We start from the raw sequence: 12437 nt of genomic DNA on the forward strand, positions 1-12437 counted from the left end.
ACATAACTTTTCTGGCTCTCTCATGCCATCCTTTAAATGCCTGCATTTGTTGTTGATTGGGAACATCAGGAAGAACTGGTTCTTCTTTGTTTCCTGCAATGAATTCCCAATATCCTTTTCCCATAAGGAAGTTCGTCATTCTAAACTTCCATGCTTTGAAGTTTTTCTTGTCAAGCTTTTCAGTGACAATCTGTGAAAGAGAATCAGACGCCATTATAGAACACTGCAAAAAATTCTATCACTGCAAAAAACACAGCTTCACCCTCACAAGGGCAAATCTGCAAAACTGACGAAAGTGGTATCTGACCACACAGTCACTTCCTAGTGACGATTTTGCATCAACAAGGAACAAGGATGATTCTGTAACTCCCAATGTCTTTGTGCACAGGCATACGATGCAATTTCTATGGTAACTTTTCACCGACCTGTAGAACAGTGGTCGCACAACAAAAACAGGGCCTTTTCTTGAGTGTGTGCGGAAAACTTTGGCCTCCAAAATAGGCCCCGAAATGGCCTCGAATCAAAAAAATAGGACAACCAAGGGCTAAAGGCCTCTCCCATAGCATATACTGCCCTCTTGCTACACAGCAAAGGGCATCTCAATCTGAGACAATGCACTCTTCCACTTTCCAACTGTGCTACCTGCAGAGACTTGCTCCCAAACTTGAAAAATGAAAGCAATGTTGGTTCTCTTACCAGAACGCCGCGAACTTGGTTTGCTTTCTTGAGCTCCTTACCACGAACCAGGCTCTGATACCATGTCAAGATTGTGGGAGAGAAGGAAGGAGTCTCACTTGTAGCTTTCTCACTTACACAATGGGGGAATACACACAAAGGTGGAGGCTGAAAATAATTTTCCTCTTCTTAGTTGTGTAAGCCAAAAGAACTCTAGTACAGAGAAATAGAAAAACCCTATATATGGGTCTCAAACCAAACTCAACTAACTAAGGTGGCATACTAACTGAGCCACGAACTAGAGTAGATAAGGATAGCTGTCATCTAGCTATTATTCATGGGCGGTGTACCAACCGCATCTGCAGCTAACAAGTCAGTGACATAAATGCACAACGTTCACCCTGGAATATCATGAGTGGAGCTCGATATCTCAACAAAAATAGCAGGTGTGGAAGGCTTTATATTGGAGACCTTGATGATAAAGTTGTTAGGGAAGCTACTTGATGAAACAGACTGAATGTTTGACATGGGTTTTGAATATCAAAATAAGATTCATAGTAGAGCAGGTGAAAGGCAAATTATGATATTCAGTGCTACCTTTTCTACTGAAATTCGAAGATTTATAGGAGATTTCTTGTTGGATTTTAATGGTTTCAACATTGATGTTATATGCCAAAGAGTAGAATGTGTCCATGTATAAGATAAATGAAGCTCATTTTTATAGCTAATAATATAAATGAGGGAAAAGAAGGCACCATTTATAATATTGCTAGCACTGCAATACAAGGAGTCACCTCCATCAGAAAGTATTGAACTCTCATTGAACTCTATACATGGTCAGCTTTTGAAGCAACTATCACAGAAGCTTTTGCATCAACCTATCCTACTAGGAGTGTTATGTTTTACAGATACTTCTTGTTTGACAAGTCCAATGGAATCTTTGCTATCATTGGGTAGGTAAAAATGGTTTTTTTCACCATTGATGATGAGCAGAAGAAGGCAGACTCTGAAGCATGATGAGGACTGCTATCAATAAAGCTAGGTGGCAGACTGATTGACAGATGACATGGTAAAGATTCTGCAATGATGTCGATACATATGGCATATTAAGTAAGCTGAGAGACGATGACATAATTCAGATGTGATGGTGATGTTTTTTATCACAGGAAAGCGATGTCACATGCAGTAATAATGGCAGAATATTCCATAGTTGTTGTTAATAATAGGTAGTGTTGGTTGCCATTGATGTTGGGAAGACGACGATAATTGCACAACTTTAAAAGAAATTTTCTAGATACTTATCAAAGTATCTAGAAAAAGTCTCAACTAGTAAAAGTGGAACACTTTACAAGTTAGTGATATAGTAAAATATTCTTGTATAGGAATTTCAAAATTCTCTAGTTATCCATGTAGTGAAATTTTACTATATAAACAGACTAGTTATAACTAATCATATAGTATTTTTTATATATAAGAAAAACTAGTTGCAATCATGTAAATAGTTTTAAGAATTACTATTATGGTAAAAAATATAAATTAAAATAATAGAAAGAATTAAAAGCTGTTATCTTCATTAATAAAGAGGTCAATTCAAGATGCATATATCATCAATATACTCAAAGGTTTATTGTGATTTTTTGTGATATGAATTTTCGCTCTATAGAGCAACCAATCTACGAGAGCTTTTCTCATGGCTGGCAATGTTTGCTCATTGCGTCCTAAAAAAGCAAAATCTCTCTTAATAACACCATATGTAGATTTTAAGGATGTATATAGCTCATCAATGGATTGGATGTCTAAATATTTGAGAAGAATGGTTTCTTGGTCTTCCTCTTCAAAGGCATTAGCAACCTGCATTTTAAAAATACAACATAGATTAGTGTGATACTACATCATAAGTTAATTAGCTACTCTATTGTCTTAATATTTAATAACATTGAGTTACCAATGAAATTCTTGATGGTAATTCTATATTAGAAGGAACCACACTTTTTGATGGCTCAACACGGTCGAGAGCCTATAGTATAGACAAGAAAATAAAGTTAACAAAATTAAATTATGCCACATTTAGTAAAAAGAAATGCAAAGAAGTACCTTAGATAATTTCTTATTTTTGCCCTTACTCTCCTTTTGTTGTTGCTTGCTTTGCTGCATTTTCTCGCTCATCTTATCACAATAAGTTTGTATTTAGATATAATTTATTAAATGCATATAATAAAATAAAATATCAAGAGATGGCTAAGCATACCTTTCGTACATGAAGATTTTTCTGTGCTACTTCAAACTCCTCAAGATCTTGGATCATATCTTGTGGAAGAGAGTGTTCACTACTACATGAACCTTATAATACAAGAAAAGTAAAACTTAAAATGGAATATCTTTTAATTTAAAAGTATACAAAAATTAAGAATATATATATATATTCCTCATACATATGGAATTCCTTGTAATAGCTCCATAAAACTATGATCTGAGTTGAAATAGTCATGAAACATAGGTTAAGTGTTAGAGACAATCAAATGGAAAAATACTACAAACCAAGGCATACTAAGCATTTCATTATTTTTTTGACATTTTTCAGAAGCAAAAATTGAAACAAAAGGCGGACCATCATTGTGAGATTCCAACTAGTACAAGCAAGAAAATTGAAGTCAATATTAAAAACTAAAAACTCTTAATATAAAAATATTTAAATGAGTGAACGATGTACATACATGTGTTGCACTATTCTCAAAAAAGATACATTGTTCTTCCACCATAAGTTGTGGATAATACACCTCGTCACTTGTATCCTAAATTTTTAGGGAAAATATAATGAAAGGTAAATATATCTAAGAAACTTAAAGTGAAATGATTATAATAAAGATAAAGATAATAAAAATTATGCAATAGAAAAAATTTGATCATAGTTTTGATCTATGATCTCTAAAATTCTATGTTTGTCATCTTTGTTATTATGAAACTGCAAATCCTTGCCAATCTCATGACTCTTGACCCAATTATACACTTTTCTGTGATTAGCACAATACTTAACATTTTGCGTATCTCGATAGTATTTTAGTAAAAATGGTTTCCCAAACTCATCTTGGTCTTCTTGACTAATCCTTTTAGGTGGTTTGAAAATCTGATCATATGTAGGAGTCTTCATTAGAGATACATCCCCTATTTGTATACTCTTGATTTGCTTTTGAGGTGACAACTGGACTCTTTTACTTTGTATTGAAACTGATTTGCTCATGCTCACTGTTTGTTCAGAACTATTATTCTTTGATTTCAGTTCCTCAATTGTTTTTTGGAGAGTGATGATAGTTTGCATCATTGAATCTAGAGTTTGTTGACTTGGGGAGGCCATGAGACAAGCTAAAATTAAATCAAGAAACTATGTTAATATTCAATCAATAAAGAATCAATCAATCATATAAAAAGCATACAACAATGATCGCACTCTCTTTTTCTCTCTCTCTCTCAATGATTTTAATGGACTTTTAAGTTTTAAAGAAAAACACCATACAACAATACAATATACAACTATACAAACCATGAGACAAGCTAAAATCAAACAAGATACAAGGTAAAATCAAATTTACAACTTTATATGCTAGTATTCCTCAAACAAGAGATTATATCCATACATTAATCTTCTCAAGCAAGAAATTTTCTCATTCTTTATAAAAAGAGATAACAATAATCACACATGCACACATACATACATACACACAAAGGTCCCGCTACCTATACATGAGACACAACATGAGCTATATCCACAAGATATAGTCCTAATATACAAACACCCATAGATAAAGCATTATGATACACACAATGGGATGGCGATCACATAATGATGTCCATTATGACCAATGCTACTAGCACCCATTTGGATCTCCAAGAATGCAACACACACACACACACTCGCTCTCTAAAGCAGTCAAGTTACATCACCTGATCTCCACACTATTGGAACATCTATATACTCTCCAATTGATAATGTTACTCTCCTTCTCTTTGTAACTTCAAAGTTTGACATTACCATGCTACACAAGTTGCAATCCCTCCAAATATCTTTATCAATATCAATTCTCCATGTACTTCTATTATGATCACACTTCAACCATGACAATTTGCACCTTTTTTCTTCATAATTTACCTCTCTTATCATTGCATGAATGTACTCCCCATCCATGTCATCATCATGTTTTCTTGCTAACACATTATCATATTTTTCTAACCAAGGAGGTATACAACCAACTGCCCCTATTTGTAATAATCTTGTTCTTTGAATTAGATATTTTACCTCATATGCAACAAGTCTATTATGTAAAGATAAAGGAACAAACTTATGCAATAAAGAACTCAATGGTCTTATGCAATCCCATACAAATGGAAGTCGTTGAGTTTGTAGTACACTCATTCCCATGATTGAATCTATAAGTAAACATTCTTCATTTTCGTTTACAGTTATGCATTGCTTGTAATATTCTAAACTAAAAAATGTGTAATAATCTCCATCCCATTGAATGGAAAAGAATTTAGTGAGTCTTGCTTTCCAATGACCTATACTTTCTAACATACTACAAAAAGTGTCAGTTTTTACCACGACGTCATGTGCGATCTTGTATATTTCTCCATTATAAAGAATTCTTCTATATGTGGTAACTAGATTTCCTACTAGTGCATTCTCTTGAAGACCAAGAAATTGCACAACATATTTTTGTTCTTCTGATGAAAGGGACCTACGTTCTCTTCTATTTTTTATGATTAAAATGCCTTTTTCACGCATCATTATGTTACAAGGATATTGGAAATCATCTCTTTCAAAAAGTTTTCACATCTCCTTTGCCTTCTCAATTGAAGAAACCTCCACAATGCCATTCTCATGAAATGAATAACAACACGATGTCTGGTAATTCGTGAAAGCATAACCATCAAGTAAAAACAAGATAAGCATGTACTTGGATAAGCATTCTTTCATGTGGCAAAAGCCCATCTACTTCCATTTCTAATAACTTAAATATTGAAGTGAAGAATGTCCTCTTATAATAATTTACATAAGATATTTTGTTAAAGCAATTATTAGTCTTTACCGCTATATATAATGCTACCATTTGCTCAAAGTCACAACACCAATACACATCATGCGATCCATGTCTCAATATGTCATCTAGTAGTTCTCCATTTCTTGCAACGTGTTCTAAGGGAGAAGAAGTAGCACCAAAGGCTTCTTCCTTTCAAACTCTCCAAGCAGAAAACAAAGTACATAAAACACCTAAACACTCTTTTGACCAACCAATACATCGACTATAACTATAGAAGGCATGTGCAATATCTATGAGCAACAAACCTAGGTCAAAATTTGACTTTGGTATCTCATCAACTACACCTAAAATATATGGTAAGCACCATTGGATGAACTTTTGGTTCTCTTCGGCCTTAAAGCTTTCATAGTACTTAGTTGGATTACGAGGCCACCGTCCATGACGAATAGAGGGTGGAGAGAGCTTATAAGTCTTTTCACAACAAAAATCTATCATCTTTTTCTTTTCATTGAACATGGCTCTCATGATTACTCGTATGTATTTTTGAGATATATCTAGAGATAACACATGCATTGCATCATATACCAAGTCTATTGACAAGTTAAAACCATAAAAATCATACAGTTTCCATAGAATAGACTCTCCAGCTAATCCTGCAAGCTTTAGTTTTGCATCCTTTTCATCTTGTGTGTATGCCCTCTTTGAACTTGATAAGGCATCAATCATTTCACCTATGGACCATTGGGTTGGAGGATATCTTGCTTGATATCGACTACCATCGTAAAGGTAACGTCCTTGGAATGAGGGATTACTAGTATCAAGAGTAGCTTGGGCTTTGTCTCTATGACAAAAGAATTGCCCACCACCTTTGAAGGATCCTACATTGCATTGTGCAGGATGATTCCCTGTAACCATCATTAGCATTAATCTAACAACACAAAAGTTTGATTGTCCCATTGAAATTTCAAAAATCTTTTCTACAGGGTAGTTGTATAACACTTGCATACCATTTATGTAAAGGTCTTGTAGCTCACTAATAAGTGGTCTTAAAAAAGTTTGAAATACATCACGAGTATTACGAATAAATTTAGAGCAACTAAAAGGTATGAATAAAATAGGAATAATGCCTAATCTGGAACCCTTCCCACCATTAAGGACCTTAATTTCAACCATACCACTGTCCTTTTGAGTGGTACGAGAGGCTTCGAAGCCATCTCAATGTAAAAGAAGTGCCAAATTCCGAGGATCACCTCTACCCATTTTCTTTTTACATTTGTTGAGATGTCGATATTTTTTACAAACAAAATTATACTCTTGCATCTCTTGGTCAAAACCTTGTTTTAGAACTATTGAAAAACAAGACCTTGGAAAAGTTGTATATACTTTCCCACATGTAGGGTTGTTGCATGCAACAACCATCTCATACTCAGCATCAGGATTCCTAAAAACTTGATACTCACGACACTTTGTTCCATCCCAAAACTCGTTAATGAATTCTGGTTGCATGTGGATATCTTTCCCTAACCATCTTGTTTTATAACGCCACATGCTCAGGAAATCATGACAAAGTATCCTAGATCACACTAAAAGCTCTAATTGTTTCTTTAAAGGTAAATAATCAATAGCTAACATTTCTCTCCTTGGTTTACTGCATTTTTTACACTTTTCACAACATTCAATACAATCACGCTTTAGTATTCTTTTTTACATATTTTGTTTGCAAGAACACAAGACTACACCTTTGGCATAAGAATCTTCTTTACTAGGTGTAAGAAGTTTAATTTCATGATCATTGTTTTTACTTCCCATGCAAAACTTATAGCGCTCAGGTTGGACCATGCCAAGACCATGATACATAGAGTCAAGTTGCTCCCAAGATGTCGGGACTCTCACTCCATCAAGGTTTCCATCCCATGTATCAGGTAGTTGCACTAACAGCTTGGTTAAACTTGGCTTTCACTCTTCAACTCTTTGAGCCCTAGCCCTTGGATTGCCCATGTCTCCAAATAATAATTGGAGCATCTTCTCTTGTGCACTAATTGATATTTGGTTCTCATGCCAAAGAGCTTGAAGCTCAATTATTTTTTGTATAGTTTGTTGATATAATGATGGCCCAGTAATAGATATGTGATTGTCTATAGAAGTATCTATTTGAGGAGACTCAGCATGGTTAATTGAGTTGTTATCATGACTGAAGGGGAAACTTATAGAAGTATTGATAGTTTGATCATTGTCTTGTTCATGTTACCTTTCATTAGAAGGAGTGAGACCAATTTGCATACTTAGTGCATCATATTTGGCCTTCAACTCCTGGTGCCTAAGAAAAGTTTGTGGACCAACACTCCTCCCACCATTACAATATGCAAGGCAATCACACCACCTACGTCGTCTATTTAAATCATCTATGTTAGTTTCACCATGCATTGGAGATGATTCTTCGTGCCTTCGGTTCTCAAGATGATCTCCTTGCACATTTGAGTCCATTGGTTTACTAGGATGTGATCTTTCTAGAGAAGAATGCATAATCCCAAGCATGTCATTTTTAGCGTGTCTAAAAGAAGTACTACGATTCACTAATTGCCAACCTTCTGTACTATGTGCACACTTATAGTTACATTTACATTTTCTTAATGTGCTTGTAGAAGAAGACATCCCTTACTTGAGTATCTTCAATCTTCAATCCAAGGTTGATGAGATTATGAGCTCCACAATTAAAACTCCAAGATTGCAAAAAAACCGGCCCATAACATAGTTTACGTTAATAACATATTTTAGTTGCTCAATTAATATCATAGTCTATACTAGTTTAGTAATAGAGCTACATTTAAAATGATGGGGTCAAATCTTGTAAACATTGGCATTAGTTGATGAGCACATAAGTGGGTATGAGGCCAAGATAAGGGATTGGAAAGTTGAGGAAAAATGAGGAAAAAAAAAAGGATAGGAAGAGTGAGGAAGACTAATGGCTTGGAGCTAGATGTAAGCTTGCTCTTTCTTGTGATGAAGAGTCCAAGTGGGGATCTAGAGCAACATACTTGTCAAAAGTAATGGTGGTTGTCATAGAGGACGGTTTATGGGGGAGGGGTGTGAGTGTAAAGGTGGTGGTTGAGAGGTTCCCTGATTAGTGGAGTATATAGGAGGTATATTGTGACTCATGAGGAGAGTGTAGTGAGTTGTATATAGAAGTCAGAGACCTATAGCAATAGTTTATTATGACTCATGAGGAGAGTGTAGCAAGCTTGGTGCCATGGTCAAAAAGTGAGAGACCTATAGCAATAGTTTATTCTAGACATTGCCAATTAGCAAGGGTGTGGTTCATTCCACATACACCCTTGAACTACACATAAAGTACACATAAGCTACATAGACTAGTACTTTGAATTTTTATTTTTTATTTTGCTTACATACATATATCCAGAGCTACAAAAGCATCATAGATCCGCCGTACATATATCCAAAGCTACATACATATATCCACCACACATCCACCATCCAAAGCTACAAAAGCATACCTGAAACTATTGTCTTTTATCCTTTATGAATATATCACTGCATCTTGCAAAAACATCAAAGGCAAAGTAATTAGTAGGAGACCTGATAAGGACAGATCAGATTAGATATGTATATTCATGTCTAGCAGGGCAAGCATGCCTTCTAGTACCAAATGCAATATCAAAAGCCACTTATAGAGAGACAATCTGTAACAAAATTAATCAATGGGTGTGTTGAAGTGGAGAAAACAAACTATGACTAGGCAGTGGCAGCAGCACACAGCAATATTACTGGCACATTAAGCAGCAATTACAACAAGGAGAATTCTCATTAATGCAGTCAAATATCCCGCATGACCAGAAGCTTCATCAATCCCTATCACAACACCTTGTGGTACCCCGCTTGCATATCTTCTTTCCCAACAATGGCATTGACGTTGTACAGCCTTCGATGCATAATCATGATGGAAGTATGTTCAACCACCTTGTTCCTTCTCCCCATTGTGTACTCCTGAATGGCCCCCCACCAGTGCTAATTCTTTCCTTCCTTCCACGATCTCATTCTCTCATCAAGCTCCCTCACAACTCCAACAACAACCACAACAGACAAAGCAGTAGGAGCAGCAACAACAACCACCACAGACATAGCAACGAGAACACATGGCTAATATTATCAAGCTTCCAGCTTCTTTAATATCTGGACTCACAATATTCCTGCAACAATTTACCAGCCCATCCTTCTTTGCTGCAGATCCTAGTCCAACAAGAGTTCAGCAGGAGCTAGGCCTGAATCCTAGCTTATCTTGGTTAAGCTGCCCCCCACAGTCACTCCCAAGAATAGATCATTCATGGTCAAGCAAGCCCACAACCTGTACAGATACAGGTGCAACCAATGAATTTTGGCTTTGGCCACCAGCAATGCTCTCCATGATCCCTCTACAAAAAATGGTTTACCTTCATAACAAATGCCAGGCTCTTCAAAAGGACTCACCTTCCTCCATGGTACTACTCCATTCACACATCATTATGATCAGCCTCTATTATGATCTATTGTCCATAAGAAAGTATATAGAATTTGTACTAGCAACTATGTTGATCTGACCAGATAATTAGTCCTTTGTCGATCATTTTGAATGCTAAGGTAAGCTATGTGAGTGTTAATGCAACTTCTCCAATTCAAAGTTGCCTAGAGAAATGGCAATCCCTTGGTGCAACACTTAAGGAGCTTCCTTCTCTCCAAAACTCAGGTCCCCATGACCAGCAGGTGGGAAAAAGGATTGAGAATCTTATGTTAGTCCATCTGTCACTCTAATCAAATTGTCTCTCCACATGCAATCTTATAATGGTACTCCTTCTTGTCATGACTAAAAGTATCTTGACCAAATTAGTGTCCATGACTAAAATTTCCTCACCTGCTTGTCATGAATGTACATAGTATCAAGGTTTGTTACTATGCCTTTTTTTGTAAGCTCAATGGTACTAAATTTTATAACCCTTGCTGTTATGATAGATTATGTGCTCTGCATGGCCATCTACAGTGCCAGGCCTACAAGTTGCTGTTGAGAGATATTGAAGGGTTGGAAGCATGGACCTGAATGCTGCAGCTGCAGAACAGTTAGAAGCTAAAACAACCCTTCGTAAAGAAGGTTTCTCAAATCTGTTGATTGCCCCTCTAGAACCATTTTCACCAAGAAGCACCAGGTTTTTGCCTCTATCGTTTGAACATTGAATTTAAGAACTAGTTTCAGAAAGGTTCCCTATGGTTTTATGGACATTGTACATATGGAGGCCTAATTCTTTTACAATGTTAATAGCTCCAACAATATCGCACCATGCAAGGCTAGCCGCTACGATATTGTTAAGATAAAGGGAGCTCTAGCCTAGGCCAATATTCACCGGTCGAAAATCACAGCAGTACAGAAAGCAGGCTGGCGCCGCATTATGCCTATACCATGGTTTTTCTTGACTGTTTCCAAGCTTGCGCTTCCAATTTCCAACGAGACGGCCTGTACCATTAATCTGACCTATACAGCTAATAATCATGGTTTTTTGAAGCTTGGGCTTCCAATTTCCAATGAGACGGCCTGTACCATTAATCTGACCTATACAGCTAATAATCAGACGCATATATCAGGATATATTTATAATGAATTAGTATCAAGAGCTTCTCACCTATCGTCCGCAATGTATAAGTCCATAGCATATGTTATACTCTGTCATATTCAGCTTGTGCCGACGTCGTGTACAGCTCCTCCTTCGATATTGGCTTTCGAGCCACAAGCAGCTCGGTCGTGCCTTGTTTTTACGGGAGCACGGGAGCCACAGAACAATGGGAGCACGGGAGCACGAGCACGTAGAACAAATATGGGAGCACAAATCACGATGGGAGGATGAGAGATTAGAAAGAGGGGATGTACAGGAATGAGTATAAGAAAATGAAGAAAATATCTGTTGGCGGGAAATGGATAAGACACTTCTCTACAACGGAATTAGTATATGATACCATGTAGGATATGAATTGGTACTCTACCTACATGCTTTGCCAATGCTTATGCAAGAAGAGGTGAGATCCCTAGCATTGCTCGAAGAATCAAATTACTCCCCAAGTCTTGGATTCAAGATAAACCAAACATATGAAGGCCCCTCACATTCTAAATGTAATCTACAAAATCATTCCAAAGGTGATATCATGAAGAGTGAAGCTCATACTACCATAGGTGCTACATAATTCTCAATATGAATTCCTCTACGAAAGGAATTCCTTTGCACTCCCTCTTTTTCTTCAAGGAGGGAGGTGACTCATCTTCACATGAGTGGGATTTGTGCCTATAAGCAACAAGGGAGGGTGGTACAATGTGCCAGGGGAGATTCCCCACATGACCAGATCAGATGATAGAGTATGATGCACTTGCAGATATGGGGGAGGTGCATAATGCACAACTGCCATTCCCAAAACAAAAAAACACCATGGTGCAAAGTGGTACACCTCTAAGTGTTCAATGATGGCATAAAGCCTAAATGTGTGTCAAAGACAATGTGTGCTAAGACTAGATAACCTATGGTAGGTCTAAAGTACTGTCCTAGATTTAATGTAGATAAATGTATATGTTCATTGAAAGTGGGAGGAAAGGGAAGAAAATGTGAGGATAAATCTAAAGTACCAAACTCATGCTCAAATAAAACAAAAGATAAAGGATTATCTTGTGCAACATCTATGATCAGAGAGTGTTCTTCAAAT

General features: G+C 36.5%; 1 protein-coding gene across 8 annotated transcripts; it reads right to left on the reverse strand.

The window, feature by feature from the left end:
* Positions 1 to 2242: 2242 nt before the first annotated feature.
* Positions 2243 to 11672, reverse strand: LOC148027794 (uncharacterized). 8 transcript variants are annotated; one of them, XR_015692651.1, is made up of 7 exons: positions 11372 to 11672; positions 9221 to 9257; positions 3108 to 4035; positions 2924 to 3015; positions 2770 to 2841; positions 2621 to 2692; positions 2243 to 2526 (listed from the first exon to the last, which is right to left on the reverse strand). XR_015692651.1 is itself a non-coding variant. In XM_087689489.1 (7 exons), exons 4-7 carry the CDS (start codon positions 2978 to 2980, stop codon positions 2266 to 2268), a joined length of 462 nt encoding a protein of 153 aa, XP_087545615.1. In that variant the 5' UTR covers positions 2981 to 3015; positions 3108 to 3145; positions 9221 to 9257; positions 11372 to 11672; the 3' UTR covers positions 2243 to 2265. The 8 variants fall into 8 exon arrangements, 6 of the variants coding, with proteins under 6 accessions (XP_087545615.1, XP_087545612.1, XP_087545616.1 ...); XR_015692652.1 differs by having other exon boundaries at positions 9221 to 9263; XM_087689489.1 differs by having other exon boundaries at positions 3108 to 3145.
* Between the last annotated feature and the right edge of the window lie 765 nt (positions 11673 to 12437).

Source organism: Lygodium microphyllum, chromosome 12 (assembly GCF_053477565.2).
Source record: "Lygodium microphyllum isolate KBCC chromosome 12, Lygodium_microphyllum_v1.1.10, whole genome shotgun sequence".
Taxonomy (NCBI): Eukaryota; Viridiplantae; Streptophyta; class Polypodiopsida; order Schizaeales; family Lygodiaceae; genus Lygodium; species Lygodium microphyllum.